The 21,748-nt window shown below is 51.8% G+C and overlaps 1 protein-coding gene across 1 annotated transcript; it reads right to left on the minus strand.

The window, feature by feature from the left end:
* Positions 1–1,393: 1,393 nt before the first annotated feature.
* Positions 1,394–2,605, minus strand: LOC123166713 (B-box zinc finger protein 32). The gene has a single exon (XM_044584507.1). It carries the CDS (start codon positions 2,263–2,265, stop codon positions 1,624–1,626), a length of 642 nt encoding a protein of 213 aa, XP_044440442.1. The 5' UTR covers positions 2,266–2,605; the 3' UTR covers positions 1,394–1,623.
* Positions 2,606–21,748: the final 19,143 nt, after the last annotated feature.

The raw sequence follows: 21,748 nt of genomic DNA on the forward strand, positions 1-21,748 counted from the left end.
TCCCTTCCTTCTGTTCTCCCTGGAACCGCAGCAGGCCATGGAGGAGCTCAGCCGCCGCCGTCGTCCCTCCGACTCTCGCCGGAGCCGTCCGTCGTCGACCCGATCCTGCTGCCATCCGCCAGATCCACAGCAGCCCCGCCGGAGCCCACAACTTGGCCATCACCGTTCCCTCGAGATGCCGCCGCCTCCCCGTGTTGACCGCGTCGCTCACCCGCATTCAGGGATCTTTCGATATCGGATTGTGTTTTCCTTTCCTTGGATTAGGAAACGATGTACCGGGGTCGACGCGGGGCGCGCGGAACGTTTGGTACGGCAGAGTTTTCGTCCGCCCAGGTAAATTGCTAAGCGCGTTTTTGGCTCTGGATTAGATTAAATTAAGTGATTCTGATCGTGTGGTTATAATTGAGCTATGTTGTTATGTGTACGTTAGGCTGGGTACACTTAGCGATGTACATGTTTTCTTCTTTAATAAGTAGTAGAGATGGTTTACTTATGAATTTCTTTAAATCCATTATTTGTTTCCTCAAAATCTATTATTTATTTCCTAAAGCAAATTGCATTAATGAGAGAAATTCACTGATTTGGTTAAGGTAGGAAAGAATCTATTATTTGTTTCCTAAAGCAAATTGCATTAATGAAGAGATCCGTTGATTTGGCTAAGGTAGGAAAGAATCTATCATTTGTTTCCTAAAGCAAATTGCATTTATGAAAGAGATTCGTTGATTTGGCTAAGATAGGAAAGTTAGATCGGTGATCTTTTGTCATTAGGAAAGTGTTGAAAATAAACCGTATTAAATCCATTATTTGTTTCCTGAAAATCTATTATTTATTTCCTAAAGCAAATTGCATTAATGAGAGAAATTCACTGATTTGGTTAAGGTAGGAAAGAATCTATTATTTGTTTCCTAAAACAAATTGCATTAATGGAAGAGATTCGTTGATTTGGCTAAGGTAGGAAAGAATCTATTATTTGTTTCCTAAAGCAAATTGCATTTATGAAAGAGATTCGTTGATTTGGCTAAGCTAGGAAAGTTAGATCCGTGATCTTTTGTCATTAGGAAAGTGTTGAAAATAAACCGAACCGGACTACCAACTCCTCCATTAGGTTTTTTTTCGCTGGTTAATCTTGGTAGGTCTTTTTTCGTTGGTTAACCTTCGTAGGTCTATTTTTTTGTACGTGGATGGGTACGGGTTGGGGCCTCAGGAGGAGGTTTTTTCGGTTTCTGGTGAATAAGTCATAGGTGGGAGTGAGGACGAAAATAAACCCGGAACGGAGACTACCAACTGCTTCATTAGGAGTAGAGATATTGTTGAGAGACAAACAGCATGGTGATCCATACCTAGTTCAAAAGCCTAACCAGTCCAGCTAAATTACTACTAAGAAGTATGGTACTACTGAGCAACATGTGATCCACTTTACTGCCATGGCTGACACCATCCATTTGGATTACATCGTACTACTAGTACTATCCTTCTAACTAACAACGAGATTTGATCAACTTTTACTCAACTCTCTAGAAATATACTACTACTACTACCAAATTAACGAACAAGAAAGCTTAATTAGCCGCCTTCTCATGAGAGTCACGGGTCATGTGTTGTTGGAGAAGATCGTGTGTTGGATCACGGGCACTCGCCCCAGCCCTCCTCGGCGTCCACGGCGGCGGCCGGTCTGCTGGCGCGCGCGCGGCCCATGGACGAAGCCACCTCCACGAGGATCCTGGCCGGCACGTGCGCGCACGCCTCCAGCCGCCGGAGCGCGTCGCCGGCCTCGTAGGCGCCGCCGGCGTGAGCCGCCATCACCTCCAGGCACAGCGCGGCCGCCATGGCGACGCGCAGCGGCACCCTCCTCGGCGCCGCGGCCACGGCCCGGAGCGTGCGCGCGGCCGCCGCGGCGCGCCTGCGCGCCACCCCCGCCGGAAGGCCCATCTTCTTGGCCCACCCCTCGAGCACCTCCTCGCCCCGCGCGCGGGGTCTCTTAGCCGCCGGCGGCCTCCCCCTCCGCCCCACTGGCGCCGGAGTCGTCGTCGTGGCGGAGTCGGCGGTGGACACGCAGGAGCTCGACGTCGTCATCCCGGACAGGGCCTCCTGCTCCTCCTCGTCCTCCTTAGACGCAGCGAGGCGCGTGCGGCGGTGGCGCGAGGCGAGGAAGTTGGCGCCGTGGACCCTGGCGTCGCAGGGCGCGCAGAGGAACGCCGCGTCGGCCGCGCAGTGCACGTCCGCCGGCGCGCCGCACAGCGCGCACCTCGCCGTGGCGCCACACATCTCCGCCAACTTCAGCACACGGGCCAGATCTCTCTCTCTCTCTCTCTCTCTAGCTCTCTCTCTCTCGCTCGCTCGCTCGCACGTAAGGGTGAGGTGGGGTTGCGTCGCGCGCTCTTCTAGACTTGCAGCCGGGAGAGACGAGATCGACGACGGACGACGGCGAGGCAGCGTGGTGTGCTTCTCCTCGCCGGGGCGCGTATTTAAGGACGATCGAGCGGCGAGAGAGGTGGTGAGATCTTTTCCGCCCCCCACGTCCCCCCGTATCGTACACGTGCAGTTTGCGTGGTCATGGGCGCGAGCCGCGAGCGGCGTCCGATCCTCGCCCCGATCGCCGCGACGTGGAGGCACCGCGGCCGTCCCGGCCGCTCCCGCGATTCGCACCGGGCCCGCTGGCAGCGGTGGCCATGTGGTCGCCCGGCGCGCGGTCGACACGTGGTGGCGCACTCCGCAGTCGACCCGCACAAGTGGCTGCGGTTGATCGACCGCGACGGGTGGCGCCCCGCGAGGGCCGACGTGAGCCGCGAGTTCGAGAGGGGTGGCCCTCGGGGCGTCGCCATCGGCGGGATGCGCCGATGGAGGCGTAGAGCCATCCGTGGCCACGAAACCTCGTCCCCCTCGAAGTACGTACTCCAGACTAGTTTGCGCCTGGCGCCCACGCCGGCCCGCCCGTCGCTGTCGGGGCTCGGTCGGTCGTCCGTGGCTTTGCTTTGTCGGGCTCCGGTGCCGCCGCTGATTCTTTAGCCCGTCGTACAAGCAAGGAAGCCCTGCCATGGGGTGCTACTGCGTTGAATTCTCGGCTCCTTCCAATTTTTTTACAGAAACTTCGCTGTCCGTATCGTTCTTTCCGGTGGGTGACAGCATGTTGCAACCTGCAAGTAGGAGTACTAGCCAGGTAGGTGAAAATGTGTTGTGTTGGTGGTGCAGGCCGTCTCACGCCACGCATATATTATAACCCATGCTGATTTTTATCCTTTTTTATCCTTTTGCTGCTGGCCACATTCACTCGCGCGATGCAAAAACCGCACCCTCGGCCTGGAATCGACGCCTTCTCGATCATTCCAAAATGTCTAACATGTGGACCGCAACGGAGATCGGTGATCAATCACGTACTAGTTGTACTACGTGCAACGGAGGCCACGAGCGGCGGGGCGATCGAATTCGTGGAGCGCGAACGCGCGATGCTCATCGTCCACCCCGCCAACCGACACGCGGCCAACATTCCCCGTCGCTTCCTCTGGTTCGGCGGAAAAGCAAAGGTTCTCCAGCTGCCCCCGGACGTACTACTACTAGTATATCTGTGTATGTGGTCTCTGCCGCTGCGGGTCGACCGCTCGGTCGTCCACGGCATGATCATTCGTATGGGTGGATCGACACCAAACCCCCAGCAGGAACCTTCCGGAAACTCGGGCTGCTCCTGCGTGCGACCAACTTTTGCTTAGAATAGTTTTCTGGGTTCGTTGGATCTTGTGGGGCACGAGGGTGCCGACGGTAGAGCATCCACAACCGGACCCCTCAAACTCGTCTCAAAGGCTCGGTCACGATTTTTTGATTCAGACAGGCGCCTCAAACGGGCTTCAAACGACCGGGCTAACCGGCACCGCCCATATCCAGCTCAAATATGAGGCAGATATGGGGACACCCGGGCGCGCCCGGACATGCCCGCCACGTCGGGCCCGATAACCCGAGCCCACTCCAAATTGCACCAAATCAACCAAACCCTTTCTCCTCCTCCCGCCACCCTCCAACCATTTCCGTGCCCGGACCCTCGCTGGCCTCCAGCCCTCCATCCTTGCTCCCAATCCTCACCTGCGGTCCCGATCCACCGCCGGAGATGTCGTCCAGCCCGACCCACACCGCCGCCGCGACAGAGACGCGGTCCGCCTCGTCTGTGGGAGGCGTGGCGTCGTCGTCGGCGACTTGCAAGGCGGAGAACATCGCCCGCAAGTTGCGGCGAAGCCGGCAGCGAGGGAGGGAGGCGGCGGCGACGACGCAGGGAGGTTCGGACGTGGTGGAGCAGCTGTCTCCTCCGCCGCGCCCGGATCCCTGCACCCCTTCCCTCCGAGCGCCTATGCGGATTACGCTGCCCGCCCCCTTTGGGACACAGGATGATCCGAGCGCCGGCTTGGCCATTCCGGAGAGCTTTGCGCCCACCCAGATGCCGGCGGTCGACGTGTCTGACTCGCCGCGGCTCATTCGGGCGGGGATGAGCACGGGCTTCGGCAGTGCCCGGGCTGCCTCAACATGTTTGACGAAATGACCGAACAAGAGTCGGTACATTTTCTTTACTCTTGTCTGATCATATTTTAGCATAGACCACTAGTTCATTTGCTCATGATGAATGCTTGCAAATTTGAATCATGTAGGAGGCGTTCTTGTCGAACATGATCAATGACAATGAAGAACAAGCGACCGAAATGGAGTATGAATTGGAGGCCACGACCGCATTTGGAATTGGGACAACAATCCCAATCCGAGCAAGAAGAAGAAGACCAAGACGCCGAAGGCAAGAGGTCCGGCATGTTGAAAACATGCCCTAGAGGCAATAATAAAGTGGCTATTATTATTTTTCCTTAGTCATGATGAAGTTTTATTATTCATGCTAGAATTGTGTTTATTGGAAACTTAAATACATGTGTGAATACATAAGCAAATACCAAGTCCCTAGTATGCCTCTGCTAGACTAGCTCGATGATCAAAAGATGGTTAAGGTTTCCTGACCATAGACATGAGTTGTTATTTGATAATGTGATCACATCATTAGGAGAATGATGTGATGGACAAGACCCAATGGTTAGCACAGCATATGATCGTCTAGTTTATTGCTACTGCTTTCTTAATGTCAAATACATGTTTCTTCGACCATGAGATCATACAACTCCCGGACTCCGGAGGAATGCCTTGTGTGCCATCAAACGTCACAACGTAATTGGGTGATCATAAAGGTGCTCTACAGGTATCTCTGAATGTGTCTGTTGAGTTGGCATGGATCGAGACTGGGATTTGTCACTCCGTATGACGGAGAGGTATCTCTGGGCTCTCTCGGTAATACAACATCACCAGAAGCTTGCAAGCAAAGTGACTAAGGAGTTAGTGACCGGATGATGTATTACGGAACTAGTAAAGAGACTTGCCGGGAACGAGATTGAACTAGGTATGGAGATACCGACGATCGAATCTCGGGCAAATAACATACCGATGGACAAAAGGAACTACGTATGTAGTCATAAAGGTTCGACCGATAAAGATCTTCGTAGAATATGTAGGAACCAATATGGGCATCCAGGTCCCGCTATTGGCTATTGACCGGAGAAGCGTCTCGGTCATGTCTACATCATTCTCGAACCCGTAGGGTCCGCACGCTTAACGTTCGTTGACAATATAGTATTATATGAGTTACGTATGTTGGTGAACGAATGTTCTTCGGAGTCCCGGATGAGATCACAGACATGACGAGGAGCTCCGGAATGGTCCGGAGGTAAAGATTGATATATAGGATGATATGATTGGGCCAAGGAGTAAGGCCCATGAGACCTTAAGACAGTACACAAAGGGGTTTTTCGGAGGGCAGGGGCTAGACGCCAAGGTTCCTGGCGTCTACCCCCTGGGCCAGACGCCGAAGTCCCTGGCGTTTACGTAAACGCCGGGAACCGTGGTGTTTGGCCCTGGAAGTCCGAGAAGGACTCTTCTTTGCGTGCTAAACCGACTTTGGAGAGGCCTCCTCTCCAAGTTACGACTCCAGCGCTCAACATATAAATAGAGGGGCAGGGCTAGCACCCGGAACACATCAAGATACACCAAGCCGTGTGCCGGCAACCCCGCCCCTCTAGTTTATCCTCCATCATAGTTTTCGTTGTGCTTGGCGAAGCCCTGCGGAGATTGTTCTTCACCACCACCGTCACCACGCCGTCGTGCTGCTGGAACTCACCTACCACTTCCCCCCTCTTGCTGGATCAAGAAGGCGAGGACGTCACCGAGCTGAACATGTGTTGAACGCGGAGGCGCCGGACGTTCGGTACTTGATCGGGACAGATCGTGAAGGTGTACGATTACATCAACCACGTTGATAAACGCTTCCGCTTAGCGATCTTCAAGGGTATGAAGATGCTCTCTCCCTCTCGTAGATATGCATCTCCATGGATAGATCTTGCGTGTGCGTAGAAATATTTTGCTTTCCATGCAATGTTCCCCAACACGGCATTCTCAACATTTGAGGACATCTTGTTGGTCAAAGCTTGGTTGGCCACAACGATGGATCCAATATGCGGCACCGAGCAAAAGGGGAACACCTATTGGACGAAGATTTGGAAGGCGTATCACGAACAAAAGGAGTATGTGGAGCCGCATCCTATTGTGACCATTCGCAATGTGGCATCTCTCCAAAATCATTGGGGGATCATTCAAGGGGAAGTGAACAAGTACGTTGGCTACTACTCACAAGTGACCAAACGCCCTCAAAGTGGGATGGGAGTCGCAAATCACGTAAGCTCGATTGCCTCATCTTGTCATCCGTTTGCTTCTTGTGTTTGCATTCTCATGCTCATACATATATTGTTTGCTAGACGGCGGTGGCGGCCACTATGTATCACGAGTTGGAGAAAAATCCATTTGCTTTTAGCCATTGTTGGGTCATATTGAATGGCAAGCCGAAGTGGAACCAAGTTGTGGCCGACCTCAAGTCCGGCAAGAAGAGGAATGATGGCTCAAGCTCCAACCAATCAATTGGGTTGGACGATGAAGAGGACGACGTTGTCGTGGAGAATGGAAAAGCCACCGTGTCAAAGGACAACCGCCAAGTCATGGAAAACAAGTGGGAGAAGGCATGTGCCGCCCGTGATGCCACGGCTACCAAAATGTCGTCAACATGGACGAGCATTTTTTCGGTGAGCGAGAGCAAGAAGGAAGAGAGGTACAAGCTCATGTTGGATGCGCAAAAGGAAAGGATGGAGTGGGACCGGAAGAGGACGGAGAAGAAGCTCAAAATTGAGAGGGGGAAGATCGAGTTGGAGAAGCAACAAGGGGCGATCAAATGGGAGCTTGAGAAGACCAAGACATTTGGCGACATAGAGCTTGAGAAGGAGAGGTTGCAACTCGCACGGGACGTGGAAGATGCGAGGATCATGCTGGCGAACGAGACCCTTTAGGGTGAGCATTCGAAGAAGTGGCTTGCGGACAAGAAGATGGAGATCAAGGACCGTAGGAAGTACGAGGAGGCAAGGGCAGCTGCGGCTCGGATGTAGGCAGAGCAGGCAGCCCGGATGGAGGCGGAGCAGGCCGTATTTCGCCTGGAGCAGGAGGCATTCCGCTCGGAGCAGGCGCCGAGCCAGTGGTCCGAGGCCATCCGTCATGCTCGGACGTTGATTTCATTTTGGCATGTCCGGTTTGTTGAACTATGCTTTGCTTTGCTTTGTTTCAAACTTTGGCATTCGGACAGTTTGTACCGTATGATGGACGTGCATGAATTGCATGGATTTAAGAATCGACGCGGTATGTGAATGTGCGGCGCAACATTTAAGGGGTGCTCGGTCAGTGCCCGCGGACGCGCCGGGGTCAGTGCCCGCGGACGCGTCCGGGCGCGTCCGCAGGCGTTTGAGGCGCCGGATTTGCAATGTCCGGCCGTAAATGCTCTTAGGCCTTCTGTTGAACGTGACATATCTTGTATTTCTAGTCTTATCTTCTCTAGCCTTGTATAGCTAACTCCTATAGATATGGTAGGATTAGTTACCTTGTCACGCAAGACATCCTGTGTATATAATGTAACCTACTCCATGGAATACAATGAGTTGCACCAAATATCCTCTCTACATGGTATCAGTTTTACCACGATCTTCTGTCGCTTCCGCACCCCTAAGCCGCCGCGCCTACCCCTAGTCGCCGCCGCGCCAACTCCTAAACCCTACCGCCGCCGCCGCCGCCGTCGCTACTCCCCCCGTAGCCACCGCCGCCGCCTCCTCCTTCCCACACCCCAAGCCGCCGCCGCCGCCACATCTCCCGTAGCCGCCGCCGCCGCTTCTCTTCTTCCCCCTGCACTCACCACCTCTCTCCTGAAACCCTCAGGGCCGCCGCCGCTACCCTCTTCCCTCTGTAGTCGCCGCCGCCTTCTCCCTCCTCCTCTCACCACCACCCAAAACCCTAACCACACGCCGTCTCCATGGCCAAGGCTGACGCATCCGACGTCGGTTCCTTTTCCGGTGCCATGTTCACCTCCGATCGCCTCAACGAGATTCACATCAAGGACCACGTACCTGTCATCCTCGACCTCGACTCGCCGTCCTACAACGCATGGCGCACGTACTTCGCGCTGCTGTTCCGCTCTTACCGTCTCATCGAGCATGTTGACGGGAGCGTTGACATCCGCGACATGAAGGACGACGACGAGTGGCTCGCTGTGGACTCCTGCATCGTCAAGTGGCTCTTCCTCACCATCTCCGGCAGCCTCTTCAACATGGTGAACGCCCGTGATCCGTCTGCATATGCTATGTGGACGCGCCTGTGTGATCTCTTCCTCGACAATCAACTGCAGCGCCGCGTCTTTCTTCAAGGGGAGTTCTTCACTATGCAGCAAACCGATCTTTCGATCGACGAGTACTGCACGCGGCTGAAGGTTCTCGCCGATGAGCTACGCGACGTCGGCATGACCATCGATGACTCGGTCCTCCTCACCAACCTCCTCCGCGGCCTCCACCCCGACCTTGACCAGTCCGCCGCCAACCTCTCCCTCATCACGCCGACGTACGCGAAGGCGGTCACATATCTTCGCATGGAGGAAAAGCGTCTCCGTCACACCGCTCGGCAGGCGACCCACGCCGCTCTCCACATCGGCCTTGCCGCCGGCCACGGCTCTTTCCCAACCCAGCCGGGGCCGCGCGCTCCCGCTCCTGCCCCGCCACCCGCGCCTGCGCCCTCCGGCGGCCGCAAGCATAAGGGTCGCGGGGGCCGGGGCCGCAACTCCAAGACGACGCCGCGCCCCCCTGCGTCCGCGGCGGCTGCACCTCTCCCGCCTTGGCTCTCGGGGTATAACCCATGGACGGGAGTAGTGCACGCCTACTCCATGCCCGTCCCCCCCCCACCAGCTCCGGGCATTCTCGGGCCACTGCCGAGCACCCCTCAGGCGCTGCTGACCGCACCGGTCCCTGCCGCGTATGGCACCGCCGCGGCCAACGGTGGTCCGTCGGCCTGTGGTGGTCCCTCGGCGTACGGCGGTGCGCCGGGCTATGGTGCATATGGTGGCGCCCTTCCGGTCTACGACCCGGCGCTTCTCTCCGCCCTTCATGCTACCCCCTCGCCGAGCGCCTACAACGGAGGCGGCGATTGGTACATGGACACCGGCGCCGCTGCTCACATGGCCTCCAACCCCGGTATCTCATCTCGTGCCGCTCCCTATCCCTTCTCCTCCCGCATCATGGTTGGTGATGGCAGCTCTCTTCCCATCACCCATCATGGTTCATCCTCCCTTCCCTTACCCTCTTCTTCTTTAACTCTCAATAATGTGCTCGTTTCACCATCCTTAATTAAAAATCTTTGTTCTGTTCGTACTCTTACTCGTGAAAATCCTGTCACTGTTGAGTTCAACGCTCTTGGTTTTTCTGTTAAGGATGCTCGCTCCCGGAGGGTTCTGCACCGATGTGACTCTCCCGATGATCTCTACCCATGCAGTGCTTCTACACGCAGTGGCCCGGTTGCTCTCCATGCCGACGTCTCGCTTTGGCACGCTCGTCTCAGTCATCCCGGCGCCGACGCTCTTCATAAAATTTTGAGCACTTTTCCCTTTTCATGTAATAAATCAGTGGCTCATACTTGTCATGCTTGCCGCATAGGAAAACACGTTCGTCTACCGTTTTCTTCATCTTCATCAATTGCTACTTTTCCCTTTGATATTATTCATTGTGATGTTTGGACATCCCCAGTGCCTAGCAATTCGGGTTTATCATATTACCTTGTGATTTTAGATGATTTTTCACACTTCACTTGGACTTTTCCGTTACGCCGCAAATCCGATGTCGCCTCCACCCTCCACTCATTTTATGCCTATGTCAACACCCATTTTCATCGCACCATTGCTCATCTTCAAACCGATAACGGAAAAGAATTTGATAACCTCGCCATTCGCCATCTCCTATCCACTCATGGCACCATATTTCGCTTAACTTGTCCATACACATCCCAACAAAACGGCCGTGCCGAACGTGTTCTCCGCACCCTCAATGAGAGTGTCCGCGCTTTGCTATTTCATGCACACATGCCACCTCGCTTTTGGCCCGATGCACTCGCCACCGCCACTCTCCTTCTCAACCTCCGGCCTTGTAAACCACGCTGGAACTATACCCCTCACCATCTTCTGTTTGGGTCTCCTCCATTCTATGATGATCTCCACGTCTTTGGTTGCTTGTGTTATCCCAATATGACCGCTACCGCGCCCCACAAGCTCGCACCACGCTCTCTCGCTTGTGTCTTTCTTGGCTATCAACCCAACACCAAAGGCTTTCGCTACTTCGACCCGGTCTCTCGTCGAGTGTTCGTCTCACGGCACGTTTACTTTGATGAAGCTGTTTTTCCCTTTGAGCAGGTTTCATCGACAGCAGCTCCGACCTCGGACGCTCCCACTCGACGGTCTCGGAGAGCCCTTGCGCTTCCTTCGCCACGCCCGCCCTCTTCTTTGGCGGGCCCATCAGGCCTCTCGGCGGGGCCTCGCTCGCCGGCTCAGGGAGTCGACCTTGCCTCGGTCGGCGTCGCCCATGCACGTCGCGGCCTCCCCGCCACCCGCGGCTCCACCTGCGGCCCTGTCGCCGTCGCCATCGCGGTCAGCCGCGGCCCTGTCGCCGTCGCCATCGCGGCCACCCGCGGCCTCGTCCGCGGCTCCATCGCCGCTGCTGGTACGGCCACCCGCGGCTTCGTCCGTGGCCCCGTCGCCATCGCTGGTGCTGCCACCCGCGGCCTTGCCCGCGGTTTTGTCGTCGCCACCTGCGGCCTCGTCGCCCTCGTCACCCGCCGTCTCGGCTGCGGTCACGCCGTCCTCATCGGCGGTCCCGTCTCCGGCTTTGCCTGCCGCCTCGTCACCGGCTGTCACCGTCGCCCCGCCTTCTCCCGAGGCTGTGGCTCCTCCTCGACGGCGGGCTCGGCCACCGCCTCCGCCGCCTCATCATTCTATGGTGACACGTGCCAAGGACGGGATCCGGCAACCGAACCCTCGCTATCATAACCTCAGCGTCACGGTCGTCTCACCCGTACCGCGCTCGGTGCGTTCTGCGTTGAGTGATCCGCATTGGCTTGCCGCCATGCGCTCTGAGTATGATGCCCTCGTCGCCAACCGGACTTGGACGCTGGTTCCCCGTCCCCCTGGAGCTAACATCATTACTGGCAAGTGGGTATTTCGGCATAAGTTCCTTCCGGATGGCTCTTTGGACAGGTACAAGGCCAGTTGGGTTGTTCGTGGCTTCGCACAACGTGCCGGCGTTGATTTCTCGGAGACCTTTTCTCCGGTTGTGAAACCCGCCACGATTCGTGTTGTCCTTCAGCTCGCTGCATCTCGTCATTGGCCTGTTCATCAGCTCGACATCAACAACGCTTTTCTTTATGGTCATCTACAGGAGCGTGTTCTATGTAAGCAGCCTACTGGTTTTGTTGATCCCACTCGGCCTGATGATGTCTGCTTGCTCTCACGGTCTCTCTATGGTTTGAAGCAGGTGCCTCGTGCTTGGTATCACCGCATTGCAGCATTCCTCACTGCTCTTGGGTTTCGCAACACCACCTCGGACACGTCGCTATTTGTGCTTCACCGAGCTGATCATGTCGCCATGCTTCTCTTGTATGTGGACGATATTGTCATCACCGCCTCTCGCGCGGACATACTTCGCGACATCATCGGTCGTCTTGGTTCTGAGTTTCGGCTGAAGGAATTGGGCGCATTGCACTTCTTCCTCGGCATTAATGTGCGACGTGATGCCTCCGGATTTTTTCTCCATCAAGGACAGTATGTTCTTGATCTCCTGGATCGTGCTGGTATGACCGACTGCAAACCTGCTGCCACACCTGCTGAGGCCAAGCCGAAGCTTTCTGCCACTGCTGGGCAACCTGCTACCGATGCCGCTCTCTACCGCAGTATTGTTGGTGCTCTTCAGTATCTCACGCTCACTAGACCAGACATTCAGTTTGCAGTCCAGCAAGTTTGCTTGCATATGCACTCGCCCCGTGATGTTCACTGGTCCTTGGTCAAGCGCATTCTTCGGTATATTCGTGGCACACCGACCTTCGGACTTCGTCTTCGTGCCTCTACCTCCACCGAGCTGCTCGCTTACACTGATGCGGATTGGGCTGGCTGTCCTGACACTCGACGGTCCACATCAGGATATTGTGTCTTCTTCGGTGACTCTCTCATTTCTTGGTCCTCCAAGCGGCAGCCCACCGTCTCCCCCTCGAGTGCCGAGGCCGAGTACCGTGCCGTCGCCAATGTTGTTGCCGAGACATGTTGGCTCCGTCAGTTACTTGGCGAACTTCGGGTTTCCATCCCGAAAGCCACGGTGGTTTACTGTGATAATGTTTCGGCCACCTATCTCGCGGCCAACCCAGTGCAGCACAAGCGCACTAAGCATACTGAACTTGATGTTCACTTCGTCCGCGAGAAGGTACAGTTGGGTCAGCTTCGTGTTCTTCATGTACCGACCACCCAGCAGTTTGCCGACATTATGACCAAGGGGCTTCCAACCGCTGCATTCCAGGAGTTTCGTTCCAGTCTTTGCATCGCCGACGCCGACGCTTCGACTGCGGGGGGTGTTGAACGTGACATCTCTTGTATTTCTAGTCTTATCTTCTCTAGCCTTGTATAGCTAACTCCTAGAGATATGGTAGGATTAGTTACCTTGTCACGCAAGACATCCTGTGTATATAATGTAACCTACTCCATGGAATACAATGAGTTGCACCAAATATCCTCTCTACACCATCGACATGTGGCATGGCAGCCCTTTTGATCGATCCAGGTTGCTAACGAATATATGGTGGAGACAGCCAGGCATGCTCCTGCAATACTCCGTAACTAAATATTTCTGCAAGCAATATGCACTGATATATAGTTACTACCAACTAAGTAAAGTGCAAAACCGTCTTATATTTAGTTACAGAGGTAATACTAAATAGCTCCTTTAATAAATAAAAAATCATGGAAAACACACAAACGTGAAAACGATGGGCTGGGATTGAGTTTCCACGTTCCCTCTATTAGGAGATGTATATGAGATCGAGTACGGAAAATGCATCTTACACCTCGCTTGCCTTCAAATAATTGAATTGGATTTGATTCTGTAAGTTGAGGCCCTCATGATTCACATGATTCTCACAACATAGGAATAGAGATAACATATCAGAATGACATGCCTACTTGAATCCTATAAATTTATCATTGAGTGTTTGATGCCACATAAATAACAAAAGAATTGCAGAAGGAGGTTGGACTTGATGCTAGATTTACTATGAAATGTCGTATACATGATTTCTTAAGAAAAAATTCTATAGGATTCAATCAGTGGATCAAAAGTCCAATGCAGGAAAAATCCCAAAGGTTCTAACGCCAAAAAGTTATATGAAATTCCTTTGAATCAAAGAGCCCTTAATCATTTCTTTTTGAAATGTCGGAGGGTTGGGGGGGGGGGGCGTACCTGAATTTTCATTTAAAAAATGGGTTTGCTAGAACAATTGTTTTACCTCAAGGAACGGAAATCATGCCATCATTCTAATATAATAATCTGAATTAAGTTCCAAATGGTCCCAGTTCCAGCATTTATGTTTGGATGTCGCCCGAAATTGGAAGTTAATCGCCCCATAAAATTTCACTGTTTAGAATTTGAACCTTGTGTTCACACATAAAATTTGTTCAGAATCAACTGATTGTCCATGCACGAAGAAGCTACTTTATTGGCAAACCGAACTGTGCAATGTATGTTCCGTGTAGGCTTTCTGTAACACTTGGTACTCACTCCGATCCATATTGTTTGGCGTTCAAATGGATGTATCTACTATCTAGCATTGAGATACGTCTAGATACATCCATTTGAGCGACAAGTAATATGGATCAGAGACTGTATTTAAATTTTTAACCTCGAGTTCGCACTACAAACAAAATCATAATATTATTTGAAAATTACGGGTGTCGCCCACGTGTTGAGGAGCAACTTTGAGCTCACCGGTTGTCAATTCGTTTAAGTGGATCTCACATACTTATACATATCACTCCGTATCCACTTTGATCCTCTCGCCATAAGAAGTTGGCTGAAAGGAGCTCGTTGCTTAAAACATTGACGGCAAATTTAAATTCTAGGATTTCGCTTGTGAGGCTATTGTTGAGAGGGGACCGTGAGCGGCGATGGAAGCGTAGTCATTCGTGGCCATGTAACCTCGCCCCCTCGAAGCACGTACTAGTACTACGTGCCCGGCGCCCACGCCGGCCCGCCAGTCGCTATCCGATCGAGCTGGGTTGGTCCCGGTCGTCGTCCGGGAAGAAAGGAAGCTTTGCTTGGATGCATTCGCTGGGGTCGGAAACTCGAACGTAGGTTGAATTCTCCACAGAAAAATCGCCTTTGTAGCTCTTTTATCTTTCGTTAATTTATTTTTTGTGGCTTCGGCTCGCTCTTTCGAGTGAACGAGACGGTAGAAGTGCGCTCTGATCGTAGTGCATGCCGTCTCACGCTCTTGACGCCAGTCACCACTGCGCAAGGCGCGGCGCGGCATGCCTCTGGAACCGCCCGTCCTGTCGATCGAAAACGTCCACGCCTCCACGCCATGAATCAATCGATCGGCGCACCGGGCAGCATATCCTGTGGACCGCAGCGGCGCCGTGACGACTCGGAGACCACCAGAATCGATGCTCCTTCTCCATCCACTAGGAAAAGAAATGAAGCTTCTCCAGCTCCGGACGTACGTGCAGGTGGTAGATGTGTGGCCTCCGTGCATCGCTTTAGTTTTCAAGGTTCTTCTGGACGGACGGAACCTTCCGGAACCTCTCCTCGGAGGGGCTTGCTTCCAACAGCTTTCTTCCTGGTTGTATCTTGTGGGTCATGGCGGATGCACGTACGCACCAGGAAATGCGGCGGAGCTACGTTACCGCTGCCGGGAGCACCTGGGTGCGCCATGTGGGAGCAGCGGAGCCCGCTACCGGGCATGGCACATGGCAGCCCCTCGTCGGCCAGGGGAACCAGATCGTCTGACGTAGAAACAAAGTACCGCAGAGGGACGTAGATCTTTTTTTTTTTGAGACAAGGGACGTAGATCATTTGCTACCGTCCCATACGCATCCGACGGTGGCCCGTGGAACCGAGCGAACACAGCGCAACCGTCGGCCCAAAGCATGATCTAGCCCAATCCAACACACAAGAGAGGGAAGAAAACGGCGCAAGAACAGGAAAAAGGGATTGACGACACAGAAACGGCGTGATATCTGCTCTTTGATATGTTTCTCAAAAAAGAAAATCTGCTCTTTGATCTTGTGCGCACGTGCAAATATTCTGGCTCTCTCCTGCGGCCTTCCTCGTCAATAGCTTCGAATGTCATGCTGGTGATATTATCTATTTACAACATGAATGATAGGCTCACAAATTCCTCTCATTTACATGCTCAGAGCATCAATGATCTGCTCGATATTCCTCTAACATATTTTAATTAAGATGGACGATATTTCTATAAACTTTAAAAAAAAGTTCTAGGATGCTAATTTACAGCAGATGACGACCACGCATGCGTGGCCACCCTGGCCGGCCACATCGCCATCCTTGTCCGCGCCGTCATCGTCGTCCTTCTAGCGGTAGAAGGACGCGGGACCACGACAGCCTTGCCCGACCGCTGCCTGGCGCTCGTGGAGCAGCCGCTCCGCTTCCTCCTGCACCGTGCGGAGCGTTGCATGGCGCCTTGGCCCTACCGTCATTCGCCAAGCGAACATTCCTCCTCAATCTTGCCGAGCTCCCATCGGTCGGCGGTGGCGGCGCGCGGCCGTCTCCGCGGTGCTTCCTCTACGTCTGCATCATCTTCATCATCACCATGTCTCAGTCCGACACTGACCATCTCGCTGCTGAGAAACTCGAGGCCGACAAGAAGGCCGCCGAGGACGCCGCTGCCGCCGCCGCCGCCGCGGCTTCTGCCTAGCCTAAGTCATGTTTATTTTCGCATTAGCAGTGCTAGCATTATATGTAGATGTGTCTACTGTTTGTGTAGTATGTGCTTATCTAGATCAGAGTCAGTATGTCGTTAATTATGTCAATACGATGCTAGTGATTTATCAATGGATTAAATTAGTCAAAAAATTGCCTATTTACTCAACACAGTATATCGTGCTCAATCGAGCATCACAGAGCAGTTCTATGTTTTTTTTAGCAACAGCAGTATCTACGTAAGTTCTCTAGTCTACGTGTTGGCAGCGGCAGTATCTACGCTATTTCTTTTTCCTGAGGTGAATGGGCTGTTCATGGTGTGATTTCGCTCGTGGGCTGCAAGGACTTTGAACGTCGAGCGCTGTCTTGGTCAGTTCCACCGGCCACCGTAGGATGTGCAAGGGACGGTAGGAAAGGATCGATGTCCCTCTGCAGTACTTCTACCTACGTCAGACGATCTGGTTCCCGGCCAGGGAGGGGAACCACCGAGACGCCCCTCGAACGCGCGGCGGAGGCAGCAGGCACGGACACAATATTTTTACTGCTACAAGAAAGAAAGAAAATGCAGCACGCACACAAATTTTCTCATGAGAAAGTACGTACAAATTTCTCATCCCATTAACACTCGTCATATAGTAATATCAAATAGACACTGACATGTGGCCCGCGGTTAAAGAGCATAACCATGCACGTAAATAAAAGAGCATAACCATGGAAACGACGGGACTTGTTTAGTTGAAATTCGAAAAATCATGTTTTGATGTGATTTGAGTTTATTAGGACTCAATCGTTTAGTCGAATTCTAGACGTGCCCATCTGTGACACGTCTAGAGCTTAAATCAACGTGCCATGTTCTACCAAAAAAACGTAGCTATCCCTGTTACCCTCAGCTTGCAGAAATGGAATTTGTTCACTCTATAAAGTTTTGCCGTTTATAATCTGACACGCATGCTCACACACGAATTTTTTTGCTGATGCCCAACTGGAAGTTGACCAACATTGGCTATGTACGCAGATGCTACTTTGTCATCACAAGCCGAGCCGTACTAGCATGCTTCGTTTAGACTTACGTATAACTTCCAGTAAAGTTCAATCTTGAGTTCACACTATAAAATTTACAAAGCCATTCAAAAATTTATGGGCGTTATCCACATGCTGAGGAGCAACTTTGAGCTTATTTGTCAGATCAGTTCATGCAAGTGAGTCTCACATGTACATATATCATTTGTAAAACTTCAGTATTTAAAATTTCAGCCTTGCTCATTTTCACGGGATTATGTGAACAAATTGGAGATGACTTGATACATAGATGAGCAAAAAAAAAGTGCATTTCACGAGCCCACACGTGCATGAAGGGTCCATACGTGTGCGGGACCCATGAATTCCATTTGATTCATCGCTGATGGTAAATAATTGGTTTGGCCATATTCTAACTCACTGAAATTGGGTTTTGAATCCATGATTTCAATTGTTGTGGTAGCCAAGCACTCATATTTCTAAAATGAGTGAAGGGCGTCAGGGGGCCTCGAACTATTTCAGAGGTGTCACCTAGGTCCTCAAACTACAAAAAGTGATATCCAGGTCCTCAAAGGTCCTTCGAAGTGAAAAATGTGAGTACATACGTGACACATCGGAAATAGCTTGAGGTCCTACGTGACACCTCTAAAATAGTTTGAGCATCTGGATGACACACATATTGCACTTGAAAAGATCTGGATGACGATTTTCATAGTCCGAGAAATTACGTGACACCTCTTACATAGTTCGGTGACCTAGGATGCACTTCACTCTTCTAAAATTCACCTCAATTCTTAAATTCTTGTCTCGGCATCGCAAGTTTGTCAATGTCTGTCAATGAACTTGAATTACACTGTTGATCATATTACCGGTAACAACAACATCTCGATTTTCAGAGAACCGGTGATGATGTGCTTGCTTGGGGCCCTGCAAAAAGTGGTGTCTTCTCCGTTAAGTCGCGTTACGATTTGGAGTTTGACGAATCATGTCGACTGACTGCAGAATCCTCAAGCACTGCGCCTGATGGTCGCCGAACATGCTGGCAGATTATTTGGAAAAGCCGTGTCCCCCCGACTATTAAAAACTTTGCTTGGCGCACAACAGTGAATTCACTGCAGACGTGAAAAAATAAGCACAAAAGAGGCCTTGAGATATCAGGAACTTGCCCAGTATGTGGACAAGAAGTAGAAGATACATTCTATGCTCTCTGTTGATGTCCCATAGCAGTACAATTCTGGAATAGTATGACATCGATACGGCAACTGCCAAAATTATCAGAGGTTCAAAACTCATGTACTGAATGGCTTCTTCAAACCCTATACCCTCCACCTGAGATTGACATACGTATGCTATTGATGACAATATGGCGGATTTGGCACAATCGGAATGAAGTTACACATGGAAAGATTCTGCCGCCCATGGAGGTGTCCAAGGGATACTTGTCAAGCTACTTAGAGCCACTCTTCATGCTCTAGAATTCAGATTCTGACCACAGGAAAGGGAAGCAAGTTATATCCTATGAAAACATTGGCACCACATGTACGACTGTGGCCCCTGCCCCAAGAATTCCTTGGGTTTTGCCACCAGTGGAATGTACTAAATTGAATACTGACGGGTCATGGGCTGCAGATGGTCGATTAGGGGCAGGCATGATACTCCATGATAATTAGGCAAACATTATGTTCTCGTCATGCAGGGAACTCTTCTCATGCAGAAATGCTTTGGAGTCGGAGCTTAGTGCTTGCATGGAAGGGCTATCAATTGCTATCCAACGAACGGAGCTTCCCATTCTTGTGGAGATGGACTCCTTAGTAGTTGTCAACCTGATAAATGATGAAGCAACAGATATATAAATTTTTGCCTCTTTGGTACGGGAGATCAAGCATTTGAGGAGTCTTAGGAAGACTCGTGTCACACATATTAATCGTACTCAAAACAATGCTAGTGATTTTTTTAGCTAAGCATGCTAGAAGTGAAGGACGAACTGCCGTCTGGTTGAACTCTGGCTTGTTAGAGGTTATTGATATTTGTACTTCACATAGTAGCTTTGCTACCACTTGAGTAATACAATTTTCACCTAAAAAAACTTCTCAAGTTTCGTCTCCCCTGTAGTTCGATGAGGTATGCTCCTTGTAAACACTCTATCATGGAGGTCCAAAGTCGTGTCTGTATTTGAATTGCAAATTACTCTAGTCCAATGTTTGCTCTATTCATTTCTTGCCCATGATTTTGCATGTGTGGACGCTAACCGAACCCATCAGCCACCACTGATGGTATGAAAAAACCGTCAGATCCCTCGGTAGGGTAACTAGCGTAGTTGGAAGTCACAGATCAGAGGCCGCACAAGGATTTTATCTAGGTTCGGGCGTCCATGCTGGAGTAATACCCTACGTCCTGCTTTTGTTTGTTATTGATATGGGTATACCTCAAACGAGGGATTAAAGAGGGATGTATGAGTCTAGCTAGGGTTGGTCTACCAGGAAGTAGATGGGAATGAGAGCCCCCTAGCCCCCCTTATGTACACGATGGGGGCTAGGGTTTTATAAAGAGAAATGCGATCTAGGTCGCCGCCGTGATCATCTTGGGAACCAGGATGATCCAAAGACGTCTATCAATTCCTTAGGGCTCCCTCCCATTGATGGTCATAAGGTGGGCCTTATGGGCCTATCAGCATGCCTACTGCGGGGCTCCTTGCTGATGAGCCACCCCGGTGTCTTGCACCGTTAGTAGCCTCCGAGCACGTCGGAGGGCGCGGAAGTTGGTGTGTTGAGATCTTCGGAGGGCTCTTGTCTCCATAGTGCTTGGTCCTCAAAAGATGTCCCTCGGGGAGCTCGCTGCTTCAGGAATCCTGTGGTGGAGGGCCTATAGCAAAGGCTTTGTGTTGTGCCCGTGCTGCGGACAACACTTCCGGAAAGAGCCCATAGGGAATTGGAGCTCCGCTCTTACGTAGACCAAAGAGTCCGTCTCTACCTCGTTCAGTCTTGTCAATCAGGTCAATGAACCATTGGCGTTCCTCCGCCATGATGTGGGCGCCTGGAGTTCCACGGCCCACGTGTCGAGAAATGTCAACTGCAGGAGTAGTGGGATGCGTATCGCACCATTAAGACCGATTATTCGACGCTTACCATGTTAATCATAAAAAGGGGGAAATGAGGGGGGTAAATCCCTCGTTCTTTCTTTCTTCTTATTGTTCTTCATCATCATCATCTTCTTTCTCGTGACTCCGTCGAGCTTTTCGATCTCCACCCTCATCATTGCTATGTATGTGATCTTTGCGCTGCGAGACTCCTCCCTAAGCCCAAGAAGATGATGCGGTCGAAGGCCAGCACGTCCCGAGGCCGCGGGAAGAGCTCTGTCCAAGCAGCCCAGGACATCGAGCGGAAGTGGAAGAGGGGATGCTCCACTGGGGAGCTGCCGAAGAAGAAGAAGGCCAGCAAGACCACCAGTAAGTGGTTCCCTTCGTCAGCTTGGGAAGCGGAGATCAGTAGGTGATACGTCTCCAACGTATCTATAATTTTTTATTGTTCCATGCGATTATATTATCCATCTAGGATGTTTTATATGCATTGCTATTTTATATGATTTTTGGGACAAACCTATTAACCTAGAGCGCAGTGCCAGTTTCTGTTTTTTCCTTGTTTTTGAGTTTTACAGAAAAGGAATACCAAACGGAGTCCAATTGACGTGCCAATTTTTGATTTTTTTTATGGACCAAAAGAAGCCCCCGGAGTAAAAGAGTTGGGCCAGAAGAGTCCCGGGCCGTCCACGAGGGTGGGGGGCGCGCCCCCCTATCTCGTGGATGACTCGGAGACCCCCCTGACGTGAGACCTACGCCAAAAATTCCTATAAATACAGAAACCTCCAGAAAATAACCTAGATTGGGAGTCCCGCCGCCGCAAGCCTCTGTAGCCACCAAAAACCAACCGGGGCCCTGTTCCGGCACCCTGCCGGAGGGGGGACCCATCACCGGTGGCCATCTTCATCATCTCGGCGCTCTCCATGACGATGAGGGAGTAGTTCACCCTCGGGGCTGAGGGTATGTACCAGTAGCTATGTGTTTGATCTCTCTCTCTCGTGTTCTTGATTTGGCACGATCTTGATGTACCGCGAGCTTTGCTACTATAGTTGGATCTTATGATGTTTCTCCCCCTCTATCTCTTGTAATGGATTGAGTTTTCCCTTTGAAGTTATCTTATCGGATTGACTCTTTAAGGATTTGAGAACACTTGATGTATGTCTTGCATGTGCTTATCTGTGGTGACAATGGGATATTCACGTGATCTACACTACAAAAAAAGACACATCCGTGACATTTTGGGCCGAACGAATTTTTTTTC

The sequence above is a fragment of the Triticum aestivum genome, chromosome 7D, assembly GCF_018294505.1.
Source record: "Triticum aestivum cultivar Chinese Spring chromosome 7D, IWGSC CS RefSeq v2.1, whole genome shotgun sequence".
Classification (NCBI taxonomy): Eukaryota; Viridiplantae; Streptophyta; class Magnoliopsida; order Poales; family Poaceae; genus Triticum; species Triticum aestivum.

Excerpts from the sequence above, each read along its gene's own strand:
- LOC123166713 (XM_044584507.1), bottom strand. The coding sequence starts at position 2,265 with ATGTGTGGCGCCACGGCGAGGTGCGCGCTGTGCGGCGCGCCGGCGGAC.